The sequence below is a fragment of the Bacillus rossius genome, chromosome 13, assembly GCF_032445375.1.
Source record: "Bacillus rossius redtenbacheri isolate Brsri chromosome 13, Brsri_v3, whole genome shotgun sequence".
NCBI lineage: Eukaryota > Metazoa > Arthropoda > Insecta > Phasmatodea > Bacillidae > Bacillus > Bacillus rossius.
The window spans coordinates 21,730,368-21,758,005 of NC_086340.1; the positions used below are offsets into that span (position 1 = coordinate 21,730,368).

Sequence of the window (27,638 nt, forward strand, 5' to 3'; positions counted from 1 at the left end):
CATACACATTACTTATCAGGTATGCAGGAGCGCAACAACTAAATTTCCAAGGGGGGGGGGGGGGGGGGCAATATACCTTATTATAAAGAATCATCGATCCCCCCTATTGAAGCGGGGGGTCCGGGGGTCCTCCCCCGAAAATTTGTATTTCAAGGTGGAAAATGGTGCTATTTAAGCAGTTTTATTATCTAAAAATTGAATACACAGCACTTTCTATGCCCCCGTTTGCCCCCCCTTAAAGGTTTCAGAGGGGGGGCAAGATACCCTGCCCCCCCCCCCCCCCCCCCTGTTGCGCCACTGCAGGTATGTATCATAAAGTCTGTGTAGAACATACAATTGACGTCGTCTGGCCGACGACCACCCCAGAGCCCGACCTGCACCCGCCAGTATACGCTCCCGCTAACGGAACACACCCCTGGCCATGGCCCACCCGAGTCAGGCGAGCCGAACAGCAATTAAAGGCAAAACCGCGGAAACCTGAGTATACAAGAGAAGAACCGTACCCATTCCTCCTGAAACATTAAATTAGGATTTTAGCGACAATAAAATCTCTTCCAGACACATCCGTTTGGAGTCTAGCGTAATGAGGTCACGCCTGGCGCGAGAGAAGCCGAGCCTCCCTCGGACGCCATGCCAGTTCGGCAGTTCAGCGCAGCTCACGGACCGGGGCGGACCTACGTCCCACGGAGAGGCAACATCCTTTGTCTACATTGAAAGTAACGTCCGGTAAATATAGTCACTAATTAACGAAACCCCTTTTATTACTTAACCTCTCCGTGAGTACCCGGTCCCTTTTTTCGGTCCAGGACCTAATCCGGCCGCATCAACTTAAGGACACCCCGCACCACACTTGGTCAACGGGGCTGCTCTTCAGCATACGGCACGGGCCGTCTCCCGCAACGTACAGAACTTTATTTAAGGTCACGCGCACGGCGCTGACCACAAACCCGCAAGGGAACTTGGACAAACTTAATTGCGGTGCGTGTTTCACCACAGTGGGCACAACACCCGCGCCGAGACATTTGCATACGGGATTGGCCGTTTCCAATCGCCCGCCCCCTTAATTCAGTGTATTTTTGTATCCCGTATTTTGTACTGCTAACTTACGTTACCCGAGTAACGAGTGCCACGTAACTTGTGCGTGCCCCCTTAATTCAGTTTATTTTGTGTCCCGCCTTTGTGTTACGAAATTACGTTACCTGCGTACCCAGTGAGATGTCTGAGACATAACAGCATCCGAGGCCACGTAACGCGGAACACAAACAATACGGCGCCACGGAATAACAAGTAAAAACCCCCGGGGACCTCTGTAGAGTGTTGTATTGTGTACGACTCGCTCCTCTGAATAAAAGGTACGACACCGCCACCTCAACTCCACGTCTCTTATTTAAAATCATCTCACGCAACACCGCCGCCGGCCCTAGTGGGCCACGCAGGGGCACATACATCCACGACCCCAAATTCACGACTAGAAACGAGCTAGTCTGGCGCCCACCCGGACAACACAGATCAAGAACCGCCTTTTCCCACTAGAAGCCACACCGGGACTCGAGCCCGAGACCCCGGACGACGGCACAATAAGCATAGAATATACAAAAGTATTGTCTTTCTGTGTGGTGTTGCTGTTCGTAGCATGATAATCTTTGAATCCTAGAATCAGTCATTGATGGACATGTTACCACATACATCGTAAACCTTTTAAAAATAAAAGGGGGGGGGGGTATTTTACAGCTTAAAAACCTTACGAGCTATTTAATTCAAGATTTTAGTATGAATGTGTGTCTCAGTGCTCTACAATAAATTAATATTTTGTTTGTTTTAGCTACCGAACATAAAAGATGGAAAGAAAGCAATTTCTAGAAGTGTTTTCTGATGGTCTTGGGCACATAAGAAGACAGTGTAATTCTTGTAACCAAGATTCTTCACGGGGGCAATACTATCAAAGAAAAATGTGGAGGAGATCATGTTTCTCACAAATAAAAGTTGAAAAGGAACATGTTAGGAAATACATTGGAAGTCTAAAAGCTACAGAAAGTCACAACAGAACAAAACCCAGTCGAATATACCTGCCAGGAGATATGAATATAAACAATTTGCACAACATGTGTAACAATTCAGGCGGGTTACACACATATGCATCTCGCACGGTGCGATTAGCATTTTTGATGCCAGTAGCACTGTGCGAGATGCACATGGTCGTGGCACGTCCTAGTGGCAAGGTGAGAGAGGTGGGGACGTTCTGGCGCTCAGTTCATTGGAAAATGTCGTCGTCGTCGTCGTCGGATGATGAAATGCTGCTGTTACTTACCGTCATTAGAAGAAGACGACGTCGAAGAAGAATAAATATTCAACGTGAATATTGGGTACACCCTTATTGGCGCAAAATGTTGAAAGTAGCCAGTACATAATCAGTAAACAGCTCTTGGAACATCCAGAGAAGTTCCAGAAGTTGTACCGCATGAATCCAGACACATATATAAAATTACGTGAACTTCTGCGAGACCATTGTGACATAAAGAATAGTAGATGGCGTGATTCTGTCGGTGTTGAGAAACGACTCTCTATTTTCTTAAGGTATGTAGTATATGAAAGAATACATTAGAGTTTTTGCAATATATGATATATATGAATGTTAAACGCCTATCGCTAAGTATTAACATTATATGTAATGGAATCAGCTGATTATTTTAGCGATAATATTAATATGAGTCTGTTTCTTTAGTTATTTAAGCAAAACCATTTTAGTGAATTTCACAACAATAAACAAAACTTAACTAAATGAATAATTGTGATTTGTACAGTCATAAATTGAATGTACAATTAACAATGGTGAATCCATTTAATTTAAAACGTTGTAAATAGAGTTAATTGGTAGGCCTACGGTAGTCCCATGTCAAGTAGGAAGCAGTAGCTCCATCTGCATCCGAAGCATCGTAAACTTGCATGTTGTTGAAGTTCTGAGAAGAGGTCATGGGAAATTCATTTTACATCATTACTGGAACTGGTGGTGTGGTCGCTGAACAGTTGAAGTTTCTAGGAGAGTTCATAGATGCACTGGGAATATTTCCTCCAACCCTTTCTAATGGTGTATTTGCTGAAGATGAGCGGCTTGATGATGCAAGATCTTCTTCTACCAGCTCATCTATAAGATCCAACACTTTACGTTTAAACTGTCTTTTGGTTGGAGGTGTAAAACCCTTTATGTCCGGTAAAATACTTTTGAAGAAGTCGAGGTCGGCTGATGATGTATCTTCTCTTTCATACCTGGTTGATTTCTTGTCTAAGTATGTGGAAACAGCATTCTCTAATGAGTCTTCTTTTTTTTGTGCTTTTCTTAACTTCGAGCTCCGCCATGCTGATAAAAACGAGAAAGGCGTAGTTGAAGGAGGGGTTTGTGAAGAATTACCCGTAGAAAATGTTGTTGTGGCCGTTTCAGTAGGCTGGTTCTGTTGTTGTTCCTCAACTTCGTCCCCTAACTCTTCTATCCCATCTTCTGTTTCCTCCTGTTGAGATAATTGACTTAAGCCGAGGTTCCCCGACTGAGATTTAGACTTGGTATAGGGTCGTAAATATTGCAACTGGTTCCACAAGTAGTAAGGTTTCTTCGCTCCGCTTCTAGTATCGCTCATACTCTTCAAGTACCTTGTGAATCCACCACGGATGTTTTTCCATCGCAATCTGCATTCCGCCTCTGAAAAAATAATAACACCTATAGACATTTTAACCCTATAATATTTAACTCAAAACTTTAGAGTAGCTACATTGAAATTTTCTCAGATTTTTTAGTAGCAGCAGCAGAAGTCTTTTTGCTCCTCAATACCTTTTCATACTCAGCAAAATAATTGCTAAAAGTTACTTTATATGTTTGTATTTTCAGGTATTTATCTACGGGTTTGACCTTTACTGCGCTGGCCTACGAATTTTACCGTGGAGTGTCAACTGTAAGCGAAATTGTGGAACACCTGCTGAGTGTTTGTGGGAGACTCTTCAAACAGACTATATGCCAATGCCTTCAAAAAACGATTGGAAAGTGATAAGTGACAGGTTCTACCAACAATGGAATATCCCGAATTGTTTGGGAAGCATAGACGGGAAACATGTGCGTTTGAAGTGTCCGCAGAACTCTGGATCGGCTTATTACAATTATCATGGATTTTTCTCCTTGGTATTGTTGACCTGCGTTGATGCGGACTCCCTGTTCACATGGATAAGTGTTGGAGATTATGGTAGGAACAGCGACGGAAGAGTAATAAAATATAGTGGCTTCCTCCAACCTATAGAGAGGAATGATCTTCGTATCCCGGATCCGAAGCCATTACCAAACACTACAGACCCACCATTCCCTTACTTTTTCATCGGAGACCAAGGTTTTCCTTTAAAAGAGTTTCTATTTCGGCCGTACCCAAGAAAAGGAGACAATGATGTTAAGAGGGCATTTAACTATCGGTTGTCCCGTGCAAGAAAGAGTGTAGAATGTGCATTCGGAATGTTGGCACATAAGTTTCGAATTTTCTTGGGCCAAATAGAATGTGAGCCAACAAAAGCAATTAAAATAGTAAAATCTGCATGCGTTTTGCACAATTTCATCAAAGTTCATGATGGGAGGATCGGCAAACCTCAGTACGAGAATGAAGTTGAAGAAGCATACAACAACTTGACACCACTACAACAAACTCGCCCAATAGGACAGTCGTCTCGTGCCAAGGACCTTCGTACCATGCTGAGTGATTATTTTACAAGACCAGAAAACGCGTTGCCTTTTCAAAATATGTATAACTTTGTATGAATTTGTTAATTTAAAGAAGAAAACATCTTTCATTATGTAATAAATTATTCCTTATCTAATCTCATCAAATCTATATTACAAACATTCGAATCAGTTGTCCTAGTTTTTTCTATCGTTATATTGCCTAATTTAAAAATCTAAATATGTTGGGGCAAATCTTAAAATAAAAAAGCCTTATCAATTACAAAGTTTCCATGTATTGTATTACTAATATAGGTAGCTGTTGATAGCGTGGTATGTAATTTATCATTAATAATTATTATCTACGTACCTTATTATAATAAAATATATAAATAACACTAACCTGAAGCGTTGAACTTCGATGCAAGAAGTCTCCATGCCTTGTCCTGCTCATTTCTGTTACTGTATTCTTTCAACTTAAAATTATACAGTATTGGAGTCTCCTCCACAGCTAACACAAATTCAATATTTGTTTTTTTCGTCCTCCGGAAAAGGCATTTCTAATTATTACAGCAAACTATTCACACAATTTTATTCACTATTTAATTACAAATTACTAATAACAAACTCAAGCTATTCAAAAAGTGACTTTCCGCACTTGTCCACGCAGTACACGTGGGAACGAGAGCGTCAGGGCTCTCTGCGTATCGCCATGCGACTTGGAAATGTGTTCTGCGCATGCGCCAACTCAAGACGCACGCTGCATGCAGCGCAAAAACACCCACCGATCGGTTCCTGTGGTGCTGCAAGCTGCATGCGACTAGCACTCGAGCTGCACGATGCCAGTAGCACCGTGCCAGTCGCATATGTGTGTAAACTCCACGTGATTAACACAGGTTATTCTTCGAGCTGCATGCTAGTAGCAAGAAAAATGCTAGTGGCACCGTGCGAGATGCATATGTGTGTAACCCGCCTCAGTTGAAAAACCACTCCTTGTAAAATATGCCATTTGATAACAGAGAAAAGAGTTCACAAACTATGCTCTAATGCATTTTATGTTTGACACTGTGTTTTGATGTGCAGCAAATTCAACCTCTGCCGACAATACCTCTTCAAGAAGCATTATATGCACGTTAAATTTAGGGTTCTATGCTTTGTGTGTTGGTATGGATTCAAGGAATCCAACCTTTTATACATGTATGGAAGATTTGGCCAAAAGTGGAACAAGAGAAGTAGGATCAGCACTGTTAAATCATTGGACCAGCCTTAATTTGGAATGGATTGAAACGGTTCACTTATTTTGTGATGGATGTGGAGCACAAAATCCTGAAAGTAAGGGGCCGGACCTCCCCCCCCCCCTTCCTTTTACCAAACGTAGCTACTACGTCCCTGGTTTGAATGGGAAGCCTTATTTTCACAGACGAGAGAGCCAAAACCCGAAGTTCATGTTTTTTTTCCGTATCTTTAATGTAGATATCCTAACAAAATCAACCGTCCACAATGTTTTAAAGTATTTATAATGTAGCTAACCTATCCTAATTGACCATTAGAATCCTTTTATCAACACCGCCATATTTATTTACAATGAACAAAAAAACAAAGATGTACGATCGGGCGTTTGGCTCTCTCGTCTGTGAAAAGAAGGCTTCCTGTTTCGAATGAACCAGACACTGCGGGCAGAGAAAGAAGCCAAGATGTCGGACGTCGCCCAGCGCCTAGTGCGATAGCAGTTATCGCTGATAGTAATCATTCGAGGCCGAGTAGGTACTTTTTTTTTTTAACTCCCCATTCGCACGACGTATTCACGTTAAAAACTTGGCGCTTGTGTCCCGACACAGCCCACCCCAGTTTATTTTTCAAAGGGCAATTGCATGGATTATTTGATGATAATATGTCACGTCTTATTTCTTCTCCAGTTTCATTCTGTTCGCTCTGTCGACGAAGACGTCTAGTAAAAATAAAATAAAAATAACTTACGAGTCATGTTCATTTAAAACCCTATCGAAAAGCGTAGGAGAAAAATAAATGAAGAATTGAACACAAACAAGTATAAAAAGGTATTAAATGAAACGCGTTTCACAAAATCTTGCTGAAAACAAGTCACATGCGCTTTTAGGCCCGTTCTACAATGGCACGGAAACAGAGATGGATCTTTCGTCTGCTGCTTCCACAGTGCACGGAAACGTACCTAACAAATGGCAACCAATGAGATTGTACTTCAAGGTTACGAAATATTAATTTAATTTTAAAATATATTATGCTTCGAGATCATAGCACGGGCAGAATGTACGTATAAAATTAAAATAATCAACAAAGTTATAACAGAACACTAGATATTCTTGTACTTGAAGTAATTTTTTAACGTATTTGGAACAAACATGGCTACCACCGCAGACAAGTACACGGCTTATGTTGTTCGCACGGAGCAACGTAAGCTGAAGAGCTCAGCACTGCCGAGCTGATCCGTACGGGTCCGTCTCCGTTTCCGTGTCATTGTAGAAAGGACCTTAGGCAGGTGTTGTATTGAGGTTGTGGGGAATTACATCCGCGAAGAAAGACATCGGTTGCCTCTTGCAAAAAATCCAGAACAGCAAAGTCTGACTGCCACATATTTGCTGGATCGTTGTCCTTTAAACGAATTTAAAATAAAATTCAATTCACACGATGATAAATTTCTGTACTACATGCAGGATGGAGCTCTCTACTCAGAGCTGCACTTTATATTTGTCTCCTGTGTAAACTGTTAACAGCTCCGCATGGGTGATGTGAGGGTTGCAGAACTCCCAGGCGCCGTTGGTTGCCTTTCAAAAGAATTCCTACCATGACTTCTTCCAACAAACCTCTGAACTCTTGTAGCCATACTTTAAAGTTCTTGAATGGTTAATGCAATTAATTGTTTTTTTTTTACATCCGCCATCGCTGAGTATACTGCAATACTAAACCGCGGCTTTAGACCCGATTTTCGACAAGGAATTTTATAAAAGTAGCGTCCATATTTCAAAATTCATTTAAAAGTTAATGATATAACGTTTCCATTTGTCTGTGTGAACTTGGAGTTCGCGCCATCCGCCACAGATGGCAGCACTGTGGTTACACATTTCCGTTCCGAGTGACATCTGTTCCATTCACGAAATTATGCCCACCAAATGTATACCGAAAACTAAAATGTAACACCTCGTGCATGGTAAGTTGTTATTATATTTTTAAAATTTGTACTTGTCTTCAAAATATAGATTAACCTTTCACTCTTAAAAATGGAATGGTTCGATAGTTATCGTAGTTACTCCGGTAACGAATTCTAACGGCAGGTTCGGAAACTAAGTGTGTAGTTCAAAACGTAATTTTCGGATGTTTGTCACGCTCGATATTATTTTAAGGAATTCCGCGTTAAATTTCGTGTCCCGAGTTTTTTTTTTTTTTTACATTATTAGTGTATTCGCAACACGGTAACACGTGAATTTACTCGTTACCGAGGTTAGGTATCACATACACATCACTGGCGAGCACTGAAAGACTCGCTTACTTTTTGACGTGGCAACGTCTATTAAATCAATGAACGCCGGCTGCACGCACGAAAAATTGTCCCGTTACGCACTGTGTCCCGTTACGCTCATTGTACGTTTGCGCCGCATCTATCTCTCTTCCACTCGATTGGAACAACCATCGATTTGACTTTCTCGAGGCACATTAAACTTCAAAGACTCCCATTCGTTTCCTACTTTTCCTATCATCGTCCTATCCTTAACAGAATAACACAGATTGGAAGAAGTTAAATAGCAAACATGTACAAAAGTTATAGTTAAAATAATCTCTTCGTTAAAGCAATAAACATATTTGAATTAATGAGTGCAAATAAAAGTAAAATTATCAATTAAATTGTAGATTTCATTTTACTCCTTCTTTGTATCCATACAAAATAGTGATAATTCAATAAAAATTATTCAATTTATTCATAAAAGTATGCAATCATTTCAACAATGTTTTGTTATGACCCTGTCACGTTGAACTATCGTCCGTAAACCGACTTTACAGACAACCAACTTTTTTTTTTAAATGTTATTTGGCAGCCACAAGAACAGCATCAGAGCACTTCATATTGTTTGCAGGACGAGTTTAATTGGTGCGTGTGTGATGGAAATGAAACAAGTTTGTTCGGTGTGCGGTCCGCCCCCAGGTGCAACACGGCGTGCAGCGAGCGGTACGTTGGAGAGCTAGACCGCGTCGCGCGCGGACCCGTCCTCGACTCTGTCGCCAAGGCTGTCGGGTCGGGAGACCGGGGGGACACGGGTGGGCCAAGGCGACCCGGTGCGAGCTCCCGCCTCGCCGGGCTCGGTCGTCCCCGGAACCCGCCGCAGATGAAAGCATTCTTCGGCGAGCCCGATCAAAGCTAATGCGCGTGATGGTGTGGCGGGGGGGGGGGGGGGGGGGGGGGGGGGGGGAAATGTTATGTCCGTAAAAGACTGTCCCAGTTACAACCGCGATGAAGGGGACTGGATAATTTCTCTAACCGACTTCGGTCAACCTGAAACTCTACGTATCCACACTTGAGTGTAGGCCCGATGCACTAGCCCGTGACAAAATTATATACTATAAATTTAATAAAAGTTACCAAATACAAACATAAATGTAATGTTTATTGTAGGTTAGTTTACCTTCAATTTGGTGGATGATTTGTTGTAATTTGACTAAATTAAACTGCTATACAGTTGAAACTGGGGCATTTTATTGTGGACAACCTGTAAATAAATATTAACTTGAATGAATTTAAAACACATATTACAACACTAAGTATTTGTATTTTTATTTGTTTTTGCTAAGACGACTGAAATCAGTCACAAAATAAGTCTTACATACAAACCTTAACCTTATTGAGCTGATTCAATATTAAAATTTAACATGAAGTTTCATCACGAAATTCTTTTAATTTTTCATGGCTTCGAATATATGTAAGCTAACAATTTGTTATGCTTCTACAGAAATATGAAGGGTTGTAATGCCAGGATTCTAACGTATTTTTTAAGTGCGCTCCGTTCCGTTCATGGAATCACTCCTAACAAATGCCGTACACCGAGAGCTAAGATGTTGCACGTCAATAAATAGAGTGCGCCGTCAGGCGAGTCCAGCCCGTCGGCTAAGCGGTGGAGCTTCCGACTGATGCGTCAGATATCCCGGGTTCGATTCCCTACAGCAGTTGCCAATTGGCGGCCCGCGGCATCTTCAGTACCGTACGAACGGGTTAGCAACCTTTCATCAACATCAAAACCCTTATTGCCGTTTTAAGTTTTAAATGTTATATATTGAATAGTAATCATAAAAATTCAAAATTATGAAGAAAAAAAATGAGAATTATACATTGTTTAATCTAATAAAAAATAATTTAGAGTAGTTTGGTGACAGTCGATAATAATACAAATTTTCTGTATATCGATATAAATTCTATATCGATATATTCTCAGATCGATACATATCGTCAGTAACAATTTATTATCGAAAAACATGGCTGATTCAGGAATGGAGACTTGTATTTCGGATCCAGAGTTGTCAGATTCTAGGAAAAGACCACTGGACGGAGACGTCGAAAATGGCTCAACAAAGCGCTCACATTTTGGCGGAGGTAAATGATTGCACATGAACTACATGTTGTGAGCTTGTTAGATATTATTTTTATAACGCCATAAGCGTAGAAGAATGCTATCGCGAATCGCTGGTATGGCGACGCCACGATTGGGAGAAGTACAGTGTGTGGGTGTGTGTGTCGGCACTGTTTGTTGATGTATAGAGTATAATTGCGGTGTTTTTGTTTTGGAATACACTGTTATGATAATTATCCCGTTTTTAAAATTTTCCCTTTGTATGAGTTAAATTGTAATCTCGTAGACCCATGATTTGTTTTAGAACGGGATGATATATCGTTTATTAACGCCAAACTGTCAGAGCATATGGCAATATTTACACTTTAATACCCAGACTGGATCAACATCAGCATTTCATTAATACGTCATAATTATATACACATATATAAGGAGCGTGTTATTCAATATGGCTTGCTTTTAATGCCGATTCTATCTGCCTACCAAGCTACAATTTTAATGTTGACGCGAGGGCCGTTAGAAGAAACTTAAGCTGTGTCCGAATTCAAGTACATACGCGAGACTCTGCATTCTTCACTTGCCCTTGCGATATATTGGAGCAGTTTCGATGGATGTAACTTTAAGCCTCGATAAATACTATTAGCCAGCTAGACTACAGGCTGTCCACATTCTGGAAAGTCAGGGTAAAGTCGAGCGAACTGAAATTGGTCTGGGAAATTTAGAAAATTTACTTGAAATCCTGGCAAAGTCATTAAATTTTTTAGTGATAGTGATTTGAGGGAAAAATGTCTCGAGCCGGTTTACCAAAGTAACCCAGACTGAAAGCATTTTTTCTTCCCAGATGGTGTTTTAGTGCATGATCGTACACACAATAAAATGGTGTATGAACGGTAATTAGTTAATTTTTTTGTCTTTAAGAAATTTGCAAAATTAATCAATTATTTTGAAAAATTTCAGGGAAATTTGAAATTTTGGATCTGGGAGATTTTATTACAGATTTATGTGTGGACATCCTATAAACAGGCTGTTAACATTAATTTATTTCAAGAAATAAATTTATTCCCAGTAAAAATTTTTAAGATAAAAATAGTAATTGTTAATTTCAATTAAAAATACATGAATTTGTGGCACTATACCCTTTGAATATATATACTGTATAGAAGTCGCGAGTGGATAGGATTTACTCTACGTTTTTCAGAAGCGTATGATGAGCAGCTTGGGAACTTCACCGCTGCAGTGCGCTGCCGTAACGCCCTGTATTGTCTTAGTTGTTATTTACACGTTAGAACACAGCTCTGTCGCCCGCTGTCATTCCCCGCACCCCCCACCAATCATTCACTGCAGCTCAAGTTCGTTCTACGGGAGAGGGAAGGGGTGTTTGAAGAGTTCGACACTTGTCCGCTAGGGACCACCACAAGTCAATGCCCTAGAGATGGTGGCGATTGCGGCGGTGAATTAACCAACTACCTCAAAACCGTATTAGAAATTTTAACCTGGGCTGGCGACTTCTATACAGTATATATATTCAAAGCTATACCTATGTTTATATTTTAGTTTCATAAGTTACAATCTGTGTGTGTACGTACATTTTGTTGGTAAATTGTTACTATCATGAAGAAAACAAATTCCTAAGAGAATTTTTGAGCTATCGTCTCTTAATTTTTCCTGAAAGTGGCACTCAGTATTTTAAATGTCACGTTCTTTCATAACCAACCGTTAACACAATTTTACAAATGTAACTAACCTAACCAACCATTAAAATGATAGGTCTATTAATAATATTAGAATTTCTACAGAATGTTAATAAAAATTATTAGGAAATAAAAAAAAAATTAATTTTCAGATGTTTTCTATTGCTCCGATGTGCAGTGATAGAAACAAATTAACAGTTTTTTTTAGACTTTGCTATAAACCTGTTGAAAATTCATTCATTTTTTTTCTTTAAATATGGTTAACTCTGTAAAATAAAAATGAAAGTTATTTTATTTACTTTGCTTACTAAAAGTGTCTCTTGAATGTAACATACCTAAAACTTTTCAAAATGGAGAGGTTTCTTTACCAGGAAGTACGTGAGAAGAACACAGCTTTATTTACTTGCACACCTGTGTGTGTACATAGGGACGCAAATCTGTGGGATTTGCAAGGGGGGCAAACAGGAATTCACAGGGGGAGGGGGGGGGGGGCATTTCCAATAGTTTTGCACGTGGATGTTAACTGACTGACACAAGTTGTCCCTAAAGAAGGTGCTTTTATGTTACACTGCCCATATTTAGTTTGGCCTATATTCATAAAATAAACAGAAAATCTTAGAAATGTACAGAAAGATTACCATTAAACAATAAGTTTTGTCGTTCATGTTTATCAACCCAGTGTCACAGTCATGATTCTGTAAATGCAAGCGAGCTTCGCTAGTGAGGGGCTTCTTAATTCCGGGGGGGGGGGGGGGGGGCTGAGCCCCTCTCCACCCCCCTCGGATCTACTCCCATGCCTGTGCATGTCGTTTCCAGTTCGTACATCACGCATGATCCCACTGAGTATGTCTATACCTCAGGAAAATTCGGACATGCCCCAAGACCCTGGGCTAAATAACTTTGTCAAGGCCCCTCTCCATTAGTTAGCCTAATGTATAACTCTTCAAAACTTTCATTTTTAAAAAATATATATCTGAAGTCTTTAAACATTTAAGACATTATATTGCTCCATAAATAGAACAAAACTATGTTTTCAGATGTTTCTCTAAAGAAAATATTTTCGTAATTCAGTTTTTTAGTGATAAGAAAATACAGAATGTGGTATATTTTGAGTACCTACTAATGTCTTGCAAAGAATAATGTTTTATTTTTAACTTGATTCTGAAATACTTACTGGTAAAAGCAATAGAATCCAGGAAAATTTGGCGTTGAAAAGCATTAAAACACAAAAAATATTGAAGGATACTTATTTAAAATCACTTAAAGATTTAATTGGTCTTAATAATATTTTTCATTTGCATACCACGTGTTTTTCCTAGACTTCAAGACCCGTGGTAACTACTGAGTTTTTTAGAATTCATTTGGGGTAAAATACACTGTTTTTAAGATTTTAGAGTACTTCCTTTTTTATGTCGCTGGCCCAACTTTACGCACCTTCCACTTTAGTTAGATAACGTAGACATGTGAAATCTTACTCCTAAAAAAAAAAATTAACTAATTTTACATGCAATTAAACTATTGTACCTAACGACTTTCCATATTGTTTATGTAATTGACAGATTTTTCAACCTTTCGAATTAGCTAGACAAATGCCATCTACTCATTTTTATGTTTAACTTCTTACTGTCAAATTATTAACTGTAACTTTAATATTGCTTGAAAATAAGAGTGTAAAAATTTGAATATTCAATGAATTAACTGCTAGAAAAGTATTTCTTTATTAATGCGCAGCAAGCAGGTTGTGTTAGTCAAACAAATCGAAATACAGGTATATTCAACGTAGTTCCTCACTAAATGCAGCCTTGGGAATCAAACAAGGCTTTGGTTAATGCTACATCGGCAGTATTGATTGTGAGGCATGCACCGAATGTGTTTGAGTTTGAGTGTTTGCCGTGTCGCAGGTGGTGATGGGATGTATCACCTGAAGATCCTGGTGCCCGGCACAGCCGCGGGCGCCATCATCGGGAAAGGAGGGGAAACCATTGCACACATACAGAAAGATACCGGTGCAAAGGTTAAGATGTCCAAAGCTAATGACTTCTATCCAGGTAAAAAAATATGTGTAGAGTTTTATCAAAGAGAAAATTGATTTTGGTACTGCTTTAATACCAAATGCTGTTTTTAACATGAAACTATGAAACTCTCCAAATCGATAAATTAGGCGATGGAGTTTAGTCTCACATTTTACTGTCTCTGCCTGTGAATTAATTGACTCTTAACATCTCATTACAAGGAATTTTCTTTTTGTTAAAAAATGTGTAGGCCCTATACGGGGTTGATGTCATACCCATATGTTCAGAAAAGCAGTCATAATCGTAATACAATAAAACAAAGGAAAATGTGCTTATGAGATCACCTACTTCATCTCATAATTAACTTGACATTCATTTAACCAATTTACGGAATAAAATTTTGCATTAAAATAAATTTTTATATTATATATGTAACCATATTGGCTCAAAATTGGTTTTTTCAAGCTCTAGAAATTTGTTAAGATACTAATTGACTTAACAACCTTAATTAAATGACATTAAAATTGTATATATACTTGAAAACACTAAATTATTTATCCTTCATAAAAGTAACCTAAAACATTTGTTTAAAATTTTAACCATGTGCCCCCCCCCCCTCTTTTTTTTTTTTAGTGAATTATGGTATTTGAAACTGTTCTACTAAACCCGTCTTTATTAAAATTAGGTATTTAGTTATTTTAAAATAGGTATTTCCAAATAAACCAACAAATTTTTTTCTTTAAGTTAGTTTATAAGAACCACTGTAATGTAATTAAAACAAATAATCAAGGTTTTGTGGCTCTTAGCCTACCAAGTTTGATTTTTTCCATTTAAAATTATTTGATGCATTTCATCGTTCTCTACCAAATTCCATGCAATATTCAGCATCTGCTTCAACATGTGCAGAAGCTTACTTAATAAAAATGAAGTTGTGCTGGTTTGTTCATGTCCTAGATGTTTTCTGCCCCCCCCCCCCCTCCCCCCCCTTTTTTTTTCACATTGTTTTTACCGTAGGTTTTTAGAACTGAATGCCCACAGTCATTCATGTTAGTGTCTTTATAGGTTTTTTTGTGTGGAGTGGTCACTGTAAATGGCCACATCTTCATAATAGGTATTCATTATAATCACTACAGAATCCTTCGTGATCTTCCAGAGCCACCAACATGTGATGTCTTCAAAATCAGGATAAAAAGCACAAATTTTTCTTGTGGCCCATTGCCTTAATCTATGACGTTTACCCAGATATGCGGTCACTTTAACACAGTGTAACACGGCTTATGAGGCAGCCACAGCGTAGCTGATGTAGGTTATGAGTTTACGTGATAAGGGAAAGAAGTACAAATCGCGAGTTGGAAAAAGAAAACACGTACCATAACGTGTTGCTGTCTCTGAGACTGCGCCTCGGGTGTTAAAGGGTTAATGTTTTTGGCCAGTCAGTGTAGTAATACTCAAATTTTTTATATAGTAGTTTTAAAACATAACCAAGAGTTACAGGTATGCAGTTCACGATGAGTTGTTACTATCAAATTGTTTTTGTCTTAGGCACTTCGGAACGAGTGTGCTTGATAACAGGCAGTGTGGAGGCCATCATGTCTGTGATGAATTTTATCAGCGAGAAGATCCGTGAGAAACCAGAAAAAGAATTTGAAACAAAGCCGTCTGATAGAGAGAAACAGGTTGGTTTGTTAGGAGCTCAGTTGGCAATGCTTGTTTTGCTAGTTTGTACATCTTTTGCGATCCGGTTAGTGATTTTCTTAAAAATAAAAATTTAATTTAGACTCGCACTTCTGAAGTTAAGTTGTGCCTTCCTTATACTAGTATGTAATGTACTAGTGTTGGGTTTACAGTAGACTCACGATTATCCGGTTATAGGTTATCTGGTTTGTGGGTTAACCGTGCCATATTTCACTTCCACAAACCATGAAAACGAAAACTTTTTGACTTTTTATTTCCTTGTGCGCACAATGGCAATGGCACTTGTGGGCATTAAATACAATGCAATGAATTAGTAATGCAACAAATTAATAATGTGATGACTCAACAAACAATATTTTACAATTTCCTCAATAGCTATTCGCTTCCTTCATTGCATAATTATTTCCAACGCCGCCCAAGAGTTCAGCAAACGTTTATATTTGGCCATCCTACATGTCAATCAACAGCAGCTCTGAAGAGAGAAGCCAGAAGCTTTCAGGGATAGTTTACCCTTTGCCACTAGGATGTGCTAGTGGCAAATCATGGCAGACACATATTTAGTAAATAACAGTGTCGGGAATCATGTTAACAGGTCAAATATTCTTTCTGATAATAGAAAATGTTAATTTTATGCTTTTTAAATTCCTATTAGAACTAAATAGCTCCTATAAATAATTACATTATTAGTTTCTAACTAAGAAGTGTAGGTAGTGCTTAAATTGGAAAAAAAAAAACAATGCCCAAGCCCTATTATGTAAACAATTCAGTAAGTAAATTTTTAAATTTAATTTTAGGTTGTTTAATCTCTAAATGTAATACAATATTTATTTGAATGTACTTCAAATGTATAGATATTAGTAGTATAAATTAATTTTAACAGGAGTAGTGTCTTGATTAGAATGGTAATAAGCAAGTACAATTACCTGTTTGGAAAACAAATTATTTTGATTAAAATACTCTCTAATAAAAACAAGTATTTGACTAGCGTTGTTTTGATTAGCGCTCTGTTTTACTGTTTTAAAGAATTGGGGCGTTTCTTTGAGGGGCGGGTGCTACGGTGTTTGTTAAAATAGATTGGATAAAAAAATTAACTCAGTTTTTTTTTTTAAATTGTTTTAACAGTGTTTTCCAGTTATCCATGTACCCCTGGCCAATCATTATCCTGAGGTAATCGGGAGTCTACTGTATTTAGGTTAGTGTTGGAAGTTATGAAACTTTAATTTCCAGCAGCTTTTATAAACTTGTAGTTGGTTTATAGTCACATGTTAAATATAAATAGTTTGAGGCTATCCATTTAAATCTCATGGAAATAATCTCTGGAAAGATGTTATCTTTTTAATATAAAAATCTGATTGTTCCTTCTGATACCAGATTAATTAATTTTTTTATTTTGTTTAATTTTTGTTTATAGTAAAAAAGAGCCTGTGATATCAAAAAGTAGTTACAAAATATTATTAAATGGTCTTTTAAAGTCATGAATTAGTTCACCAGGTATTTGTAGACACTGGAAGTTGTCAATACTTTTTATTTTTTACATCAATAAACGCAGTGAAAGGTTTCTGAATCAGGAATACTGTGTTTTGGCACATTCTATAATCCTGCATCAATCAAACTACTTGTATTCAGATATTTGTGGATGGATTTCAGTTGTTGGCATTGGCCACTGGTTCGTAGCACTGCTCTGACGATGTTTTTAGTTCGCTCAGAGCATGTCGATTTTCATTTCAATACAGCGTTTTCTTTTGTATAGTGGGTTACTTTAAACATTTAGTATTCCTGTTAAAAATGACTACATCGGCGTGACCGTAGTCTCAAATATGCCTAATTAAAGACATTTTACTGTTTTGTTGTGCATTAAAAATAACTGGCCTCAAACAGTAGTACTAATGATATTTGTATGTTTTTGGTAGTTTTTTTAGTCAAACTCTATAAATTTTAGTTGATTAGTATTATGTTGGTAATCTTTACAAAACTATTAACTTGCATTCAGTCTCGCATACAGGTGAAGATTCTTATCCCGAACACCACAGCTGGCATGATCATTGGGAAAGGTGGAAACTACATCAAACAGATCAAGGAAGAGAGCGGTGCTTACGTGCAGATTTCCCAGAAAGCCAGAGACCAGTCGTTGCACGAACGCTGCATCACCGTTATTGGTAAGTTTGCGTTCCTGTCGGTTTTGATTCCAATCACTCAAACTTCGGGACCAATTTTCTTCGATGGATTAAACAGTTTCAATCCAAGAAATCAAAGATATGCTGTGAATGCAGATTCACATACGTAACTGAGTATATAAATTTTACCTTCCACTTTAACATGCACATAAAATGTTCTTGTTATTTTACTTTTTTTATTCTGACTCATAAATGTTGTGTACAGTGATTCTACTGCATCCCCTTAACCTTTTTTTTTATTTTTACTATTTTTTTAAACTATTAAATGGTGTTTGTGAATGAGGAGAGGAATGAATGAGTTAGCTTAACATTATGTTTGTCAAAATTGAGGTCATTAGAGATGATGAGATGTGATACGATAAAATAGATAAATTATGGAATGAAAGGATGGGGAAAACTGGATGGAGTACCCAGAGAAAACCAACCGGATCACAGCATCGTCCGCCATTTTTTCCACTTGGGAAAAATCCTAGTTCAACCCCTTTCTGAAAGCAAACTTGGATTGTCTTGGTGGAAGGCAAGTAAGTGGTCTGACCACTAAACCACTGTGGGCCCTAGCAGGAGAAGTTTAATGTAAAATTTCAAACACAGATATTGTGACTGGCTATTGTGAGGCGTGCTTTTGAACAATCTTGCCACCCGTTTGTGCATTTCAAGTATTCTATGCCTAATTTCAAGGTAAGTACGTCTTGCCTTTCTTTGCAGCATCGTTCTGCTTACTGGCAAGTTTTGCGTTCTGAACCAGGCCAAACCACTTCAGCATAGCTTCCTCTATAATTGCTTGTTACTTCTTTTCTTCTGCACTATGTTAAAAATTTATTCCCCCTTTTTTTTGCAAAATCGTGAAGAGAGTCGACTTTTGAGGTGCCATGTGCCGGGAAATCTCCATCTTTGGAGACATATCAGATAATACATTATTCTCATCCTCGTCCTGGATAATTTTGTTTTTGTGCTTTTAATCAAGGACAAACTAGCTCACTTTCTACTCAATTTTTCACAAATCTGAAGTTATGTTATTATTAAAACAATACCATACATTTCTTCTATGTCAATAATTGTTCACAAAATCAAGCCTAAAACCCAAAAAAATTGGAGCCCTAAAAAAAATGTGCGGGGCACCAATTGTTCACCAAATCAAGCCAAATTTTTTTTTTTAAATTGGAGCAAAAATTGCTTAATAATAAGTTGTCTACATGCATCACGCAAATCCCACAGAAGCAAACAGGAGGGTAGCATGTCCAAGAGCAAGCAATATAATGGTTGGTTGCCGGACACTGGGCGGCTGGGCCACGGAACCATTATCTGAGTTGGGTTTTTCCAAAACCGGCCATCTCCACAAAAAAGAAAAAAATGGTTTTGTTCTAGAAAATCTAATTCCATGGTAACCCACAGTGAATAAGGAGCAGTTAATTACAAAAGCGGCCATATTCATTTAATAAACCGTCTTGATTGCCACATCATGGAATTGAGTAAACAGTTTTCCTCGATTTCTCGAAAAACTGTTCTGAGGGAGATGGCCAGTTTTGGAAATACACAACTCATCTGTGATACAAGGGTATAGAGGATCAGCTGTGGGGGGGGGGGGGGGTGGAGGGAGGTTGTGTTTACTGCATGCCACGAATGATGTTCTCCAAGAGAAGTGCAGCGCAACGCCTTTCTAATGAATTTTCGGCTGATTTCCTTCAAATTTTTGAGTTTTTATCATCAATCTTTCATGGTTCCTCGAAAAGGGATCGTAATAAAGAGAGGAGGTTGTAAGAAACAGGGTCGTAACAATTGTTTTATTTTTTATTTTTTATTGGAATTCAACAGCAGCATTTGTAAAAATAAAACTGGTTCACACTTTCAAAACACACACAAACACACAGATTTATATGCATATATATGAATAAACAAGATTAGGTTTTCTTCGTGTGTAAACAGCAGAGTAGCTCAGGCCTTCAATCATAATAATCATAATAATCATAGTAAGTAGTTCTGATTTGTGGAATTCAGTTTTTACTATTCTAGAAATATCCATAAAAGTATGCTTACTTGCACTCATCTTTATACTAGTTGTTCATAGACTTACAGAGTAAGGTGATGCAACAGTTAATTGTTGTGCTCACTATTTGGGGAGCCAGGTTGGTTTAACAGTTTTTGTGAGTGGGGAAAAATGTCAGGCGATGCTGTAAACGAGTTGGTTTTCTCTGGGGACCCCAATTACCAGATTAAAGTTTTTCCATACTTTTTCTCAAAATCCTTCCAGGTAAATGCAGGGATTGTTCCTTACTAAGGTTATGGCTAATTCCTTCCTAAAATTTCCTGACTTGTGTTGTATGACAACATTGTGGTAAGATGCTGAAACAAAAAAAAAATAGTCTGATGGTGGAATCTCAACTATGTCATGGACGCAACATGGTTAAAACAATTTTCTATCTAATCATGTTTGACACTTTTAAATGTTTTAATGCACAGTGATTGTTCCAAATCAACGTTAAATTTTAATTTATCTCATACCAATCAAAAAAACATTAAAAAAAAAAATTGTAAGCGTGGATGGCTGTCGTATGTTCGGTGCATATGTAAATAAGCAAATTACATAGTTTGTGTTTGTTTGCCATAATGTTATAAGCCTCATGGTCACAATTAGCGTATGCAATATTTTGCTGTCGTGTCACATCCCTTGAGTCACGCTTTTGTGGTTCCAGCATGACTCCTCGCTATCAGTAACAGACTACTGTTACCAGGGGCGCAACAACTAAATTTCCAAAGGGGGGGGGCAATATACGTTTTTATAAAGAATCATCGATCCCCCCTATTGAAGCAGGGGGGTCCGGGGGTCCTCCCTCGAGAAAATTTGTATTTCAAGGTGGAAAATGGTGCTATTTAAGCAGTTTTACTATCTAAAAATTGATTACACAGCCCTTTTTTTGCCCCCACTTCAAGGTTTCAGAGGGGGGGGGGGGGGCAAAATACCCTTGCCTCCCCCCCCCCCCTGTTGTTGCACCCCTGACTGTTACAGAAGGAACCTGTGATTGTGTTTTCAGGCGACGTGGAGAGCAACAGGAAAGCTCTCCTGATGATCCTCGAGAAAATCGTGGAGGACCCGCAGAGTGGCAGCGTGCTGAACGTCAGTTACGCGGACATCTCCGGCCCGGTGGCCAACTTCAACCCCACTGGGTCCCCCTACGCGCACGGCGGAGGCGCTCCAGCGTCGATGCACGGCTTCGGCGGGAACTCTCTCAACAGTGAGTGTTTGGTGCGGAGTTGGGAAACTGTACTCGCGTTCCAGACGTCCTGGTTTCGAATCCCGGTCTGTCCAATCTTTTTTACAAAAATTTATAGATAAAATAATGATAAAAGACAAGAATATAATATGCTAAGAGAACACAAACAATTTTAGCACCCCTTTTTAAGAACCTTTTTACGTATAGGGTTATCAGTGTAGCTATGTCTCCATATCTATGACAGCACCAAAACCGCTGGAGTAAATAAACAATGACCACATTACCTGCGGGACGTTAGTTTGGAAGCTGGTATGAAACTTGGAAATGTACATTAATAACATTCAATAGATATTTTTTGGATGTGTTCTTTTTTAAACAATATTGATACATTATTTACAGGTTTATTTTGTTTGGTTTTATTTAGGGATGGGGCGAATCCTGATTTCCTCGAATCCGAATCCTAACTCGAATCCTCGACTAGAATTGCCGAATCTCGAACCCAAACCCGAATCTTTTAATAGATGATGTCCACATATCTAATGTAAGTGAGATGTATTCTGCTTGCACTAAAAGTCCCTTGACTTTATCACATGTAGTTTGGTACATTTCTGGTATAAGTGTATATAAAGACAACAATTTTTTCTTGAGAAATTTCAGTTTTTGTACAGATTAGCGGTTAGGATTTTTTCTATAAATAAGCTAGAGGTCTGCGAGCCTAAGAATTTTACTTCGAGCCGAGCTCGAGCTTTTGTGGTACAGTTACACTTTTGGGAAATTATTTTTATCTTAAACTTAATATCATGTTTGAATAAAGTATTAAAATGAAGTGGGCTTATTAATTTTGGGTAACTATTTACAGAGTGTGTTTACATTTTGCACTGCTAGAAAAAAAAAACATTTTTTTTCATTGAATCTTACCTGTTTCTATTGGTTCATTAGTAACTGATATCATCCAACATAACCAAGTATATGTTTGTGTAAATGTAACATATCTTTGGAAAAATTTCACCCTTGTCAATTTTTCTGGAGTCCTTACTGAGCTTCAACAAACTTGCACCAAAAATCATGTTGTTTGAAAAGTACATTCACATTGTTTCAACATTTCCACTTTTCAGCACAATAATTCTGAGAAAGATTGTCACAGAGTATTAAATTCTGTTCTTTAATCTATCATTCAGAACAATAATTTGTTCTGCACGTTCAGGAGTTAAATTAGCTCTACGATTGGAGATAGTGTTTCCAGCAAAAGAGAAGCGTCTCTCGCTGGCAGCCTGCTTGGCTGGAATGCGTTAGTAAAATTGCTTAACCTCAAAATTAGTGTCATAAATATCTGTAACTGGTCATTAAAGTTTAATCAATTGAAAGTAATAAAAATAAAAACATTTTACTTCATTCAATTTACACTTGCAAAAAAAAACATACACACAATAAACCTACATGGAAATTAAAGTCTTTTTCAATATCCTGAAGTCTGAAATATGTTTACTCATGTCATTAAATGTAGAGCTGTATTGAAGAAGCCGATTTTGCCAATATTTAGTTGAATCGGCATTTCTGCCGACTTCCGATACAGTACGCTCGTTAATTTTCGGCCGATATTACTGAAAAACGAAAGACACTGCCATCATAACCTAAAAATCCACGAGTACCATTTTCACTTTTCGTAGTAGTACTGCATTCTTTCAGATTGCATTATTTCTGAGCAACATGTGCCAACCGTACATATCAAAGTTTAACATCCTTTTTTTTTTTAACAATGTTCTTTAATTTAATATGTCATAAATAAATAATACATTACTATCACGGTAAATGTACATCTCAGTTGTTACGGTAACTATAGTGCAAATATGGTAGCTATCATGCTTCTGTAGTAATTATGGTATTCTACAAAGAATCTTTAGTTCTTTTTATGGTAATTATCTTAAAATAACTATTGGGTTTGTACTGTAGTTATGGTACATCATCCATATTTCTTCGTATGTTGTTGTTCATTTGTCTTTTCTTCATATTTACGTGTGCCATTATTTGAGACAAGAAGTTTCAGAAAAAATTTTAACGGACATTATATCACACATTTAATGGCGTAAGTGACGAGACCTCGGGCAATTTAAACGCTTTATACGGAAAAACCTACCATGCGGGACCTCGTAAGCGAGTTTTACTGTATTTTTTTCCCGTAAATAGTAAAAACCGAATCCTTTGACGAATCCTATATCAGACCCGCCGAACCTTCGAATCCCTAGGATTCGGCGGATTCGGCGGATATTGGATTCGGTCGCCCCATCCCTAGTTTTATTCTGTGGAAACAAGCAATTTAAGTGTTTTGTTGCAAATTTCAGTGTTTTATCAAAATTTGCTGAATTTCCGTGCCTCTATTCAGAGCTTTGTATTATTAGTTGTTGTAATGTTCTTGTTCCAGTGGGAGCCCTGCTGATGGGCGGTGGAGGTGGTGGGGGGATGGGAATGGGAATGGGTGGCGGCGGGGGCGGAGCTAGCAACAGCTTGAACCTCAGCCTGAACCTGAGTGGGCCGACGGGCAGCAGCCACTCGCTCACCTCCCAGCTGCTGGACCACATCAAGGTGACGCTGCGGTCCAGTGGCTACACGGACCAGGCGACGGGGGAGATCATAGGGGCCATGACCACGCTCGCGCGCTACGGCATCCTCGGCATGGGCCTGGGCCTGTCCGGCGGCGGCAGCTCCTCGCAGTTCCTCGGCTTCGGGGGCATGGACGGGGGTTCCCAGCCGCTCAACGGGGGCGCCTTCGGCCCCATAGGGACCATGGCCAGCTCGTCGCCCCGAGCGGGGGACCGCTTCGGCGACGGGGTCAACTACGACCTGTTCAAGCGCCAGGGGAACCCGCTCTCCGTGAACAACAACTCCTTCGGGCTGGGCACGTCGCAGTCGGCCCTGTCGCCGGGGGGCGACGGCGGCGAGGGGGCGGACAACCCCAAGAAGATCGAGATGGAGATCAGCGAGAACATCGTGGGGGCCATCCTGGGCACCGGAGGCCGCGCCCTGGTGGAGATCCAGCACTACAGCGGCGCCGCCATCCAGATCTCCAAGAAGGGCGTGTTTGCACCGGGCACGCGTAACCGCATCGTGACCATCTCGGGCCCGGGACACTGCATCAGCACGGCGCAGTACCTCATTGAGCAGCGCGTCACGGAGGAGGAGGCCAAGCGCTCGCGGGGGAGCAAAGTCACGGCCTGAACCGTGTCCCCTTCCTCTCTCTGACACACACGCATTTATTCCACGACTCATTGGTAGGGTGTCTGTTGGGTCGTGAATGTCCCTTTAGTCCTCGCAAAATCACAAATTAAAAAAAAAAAAGGCTGGAAGAGACCCTAAAAATATTGAAAAAATGAAATTTTTAGTTTCTCATCATTAATTCTGAAATTGGCAATAGTTGGTGCCTTAATTTTGCTATTGTAAAAAAAAGTTAAAGGACAGTCACTACCGTATTTTCCAGCATAGGAGGGAGCTAACATTACATACAGGCCGGAAGTGAGATTTTTAACTATTCAAAATTAGAAAATAATTCCCATTTTTATGTGATTCACATCCTAACTCTGTGCAACAGTATTGTAGGTACTGTTGGGTCTGCAGTTTCGTTGCGAACGTAACGTAAGTACCATCACGACCTGCCATGCAACTTACTCTATGTCCTGGAAAAAATGGTGGATATCCGCGATCCAGTTGCCACCCTAATTCATCTCACCGTGGGACAATCTGCAGACTTGTCGGCTGTGCGACAGCTCTGTTCCCCTTGAAACACGCAGTTACTCGTTCCCGCGAATATTACAAGATTTTATTCTTTCCAATTTTAGGTTTTAAAACTAGCCTCATCGTTTATGTTGCCAACTTATGTGTTTATTTTTCTCTGAGGTCTTTCGTTATTTCTTCATTCTTTGGAACACAAGCTCTATTTTCATATTACTTAATGTTGTGCATTTTTTAATTCAGTTTTTTACATAGACACACCATTCCATTTGCTTATTCTCAGCAGATGTATGGCAACAGTTCTGACGTCCAAGTTGTGCACATGTGGTTATAACATTCAAATATGAATTACGTGTATGGTTTTGTGTTCGGAATAAATTTTATGCTTAGGATCAAATTATATTTGTCGTAAAAAGTTGTTGAAGGGAGGTTTTCGTGGGATTTGATAATATGTAGCATAATTATTGTCGGGTGGTTTATTAAATTGCATAGTACGTACCGTATATACTCGTGTATAGCGCGCCCTTTTTTCCCCTCGGGTAAAGGAAAAAAAATTAAGGATGCTCGCTATACACGGAAAAAAAAAGTTAGGGGGTGGCGGGGAGGAGAAGTGGTAGTCGTTAACTGGACATTTCTGGCCAGCCCCCACACATACGCACAAGCAACAAGGCTTCTCTTTCACACACACACACACACACACAGACTCACAACCTCGTCTCTCCACACATGCTCACACACACACACACACACACACACACACACACACGTGCGCACGCAAGCTCGCACATCATGGTCTCTTGTTTATTTTTAGACCTCCCCCTCTACAGAAAGCCAGCACAGCAGCTAGTAAAATAAAAGAGAGAGAGAGAGAGAGAGAGAATGTTGTCACCAGTTCCCCCCCCCCCCCCCCCCCCCCCCCCCGACCACTTTCATCGCTTCCTCGTCCCGGTAGACCGGTGAGTCATCTAGTCCTCCGTGCCAGCTTAGCAACGTAGCGTGGCACGCTTCATTTTGTGTGTCCCTAACAATGTGTTAACTATCAGTTGAAATATCTATGTAGAAGCTTCGTGAAGGGAGTGGTGGTGTTTAGTCCTGTCAACTGTCAGGGTTACTTGATGGTCATAGTCCCATTCCTGCCTGCCTCCCTCCCCCTCGCTCCCGTCCACGTACCAGTTGTGATGATACAGCGCTTCATTATCGTCCGTCTACACAGCAGAGTTTAAGTATTTTCCTGACTCATCACCACACATCGATATAAATAATCATTTGTTTCATAAGTAATTACTTAACAGGTACTACAAAATGTTAGTAAAATGTATTTATGGGAAAAAAAATTAATTTTTTTTCTTTGGAATTTGTTGCAAAAATCGTGGTGCGCGCTATACACGAGTAAATACGGTATGTACAGTAGAACCCTGTTACAATGTTTCTGCTTATAATGTTTTCCTGCTGGTAACAACACATTTTTTTAAGTTCCGACATTTTCCCCATAAGGACATTCCTTTTACAAATGGTGCATATCCTGCTTGTAACGTTTGCTTTCTAAAATTCAATAAATGCAAAAAAAAAAGTAAAAACCTTACTGTTCTAACACTTATCACCATTTTGTTTACTGTTATACCATGGATGCAAATTGTTAGGGTAGTATTGTTTGCAGAAACAAAATGTAAATATACCAGAACACTAGAGCTACATGTTAGTGCTAGCTAACGCTGTGTATTATATATACCGAAGGTACAAAATGTTAGCAGTTATGTCTGTTGGCACCCTTGTCTTGAACAAAAAAATTTCAGTTCCTGGCCAATCTAGAATGTTTTCGGATGTACGTACGTAATCCATCAATCTTTTAGTTTGCACACCTTTCTGTGATGGCAAAAAAAAAAAGCTTTCTATTGCTGATGTGATAAGAGTTAAATTTATTTTATTCATAGGTAGGAATTCCAAAATCACACATTTTCAAGTAGCATCATCATGAATCATGAGACAGTTTTACAGAAATCTAGCAGTGTGTCTTTAAAGATAAATAAAATAGAAGCTGGAAGCATGACGAAGTTGAAAAGTTGGCTTGGTTAAGCATATTTGAGCATAAGAGTTTACCCATCGGTGGTTTTAACCATTAAATTTGTTTACTTAGCTTGATGAATCCATTGGTAGAAATTTCAAACATTGATAAGTGCTAAATTGATATTTCCTGCTTATGTTTTTTTTTTCCTTATACTCTCTTGAAAAACGTTATAACAGGGTTCAACTCTGTGATTATTGTAGTAACATAGATTATATCTTTGTGTTAAATGACAAACAGTAGCAGTAGAATGTGTTTGGAAAAAAATTATCTGTATGTTTGTTGTGTGTACAGTTGTGTTCTGTATGTGTGCCATAGCAAAAGGGAGTACTTGTTGGTTCTGATTTATTTTATTTTATTTTAAAGACAGGATGAATTTTATACCGTATATTAATTAGGAATTTTAAGTTGAACAGGGTAATATGATGTGTGTTTTTTGAAGTGATTGACTGTTTGGTTCCAGTACTTTATAGCTTGAACAGACGGACGTCTTTTTTTATATACGACCGATTCAAGTTTTGAGTGTGAAACTACGAGAAGAAACTGGAAGCCAAGGCAAAACTGAAGCAGCGCACCATTTCCTCTCATTTCATTATCATGTATTACCTCATTGTAAGCCATTATCAATAAATCCATGACAGACAAACTTGTACATTTATCATTTCAAAAAAGTTTCTACCCTCAGTACTTTTCCTGCACTCTCTTTTGCTGCCCTGGCTGATAAGTCTCTAGTGTTCCATATATTATAAACTCATTAACAGTGAATGCTTATTTTGCTACACATCTAGTGATTT

At 39.0% G+C, this 27,638-nt stretch overlaps 1 protein-coding gene across 2 annotated transcripts; it reads left to right on the top strand.

Annotated features, from left to right (window-relative positions):
- Positions 1-10,162: 10,162 nt before the first annotated feature.
- Positions 10,163-27,490, top strand: LOC134538353 (RNA-binding protein Pasilla). 2 transcript variants are annotated; one of them, XM_063379599.1, is made up of 6 exons: positions 10,163-10,301; positions 13,871-14,017; positions 15,524-15,657; positions 17,667-17,832; positions 20,880-21,080; positions 23,479-27,490. In XM_063379599.1, the coding sequence occupies exons 1-6, from the start codon at positions 10,184-10,186 to the stop codon at positions 24,270-24,272; spliced, it is 1,560 nt and encodes a 519-aa protein (XP_063235669.1). In that variant the 5' UTR covers positions 10,163-10,183; the 3' UTR covers positions 24,273-27,490. The 2 variants fall into 2 exon arrangements, with proteins under 2 accessions (XP_063235669.1, XP_063235670.1); XM_063379600.1 differs by having other exon boundaries at positions 17,679-17,832.
- Positions 27,491-27,638: the final 148 nt, after the last annotated feature.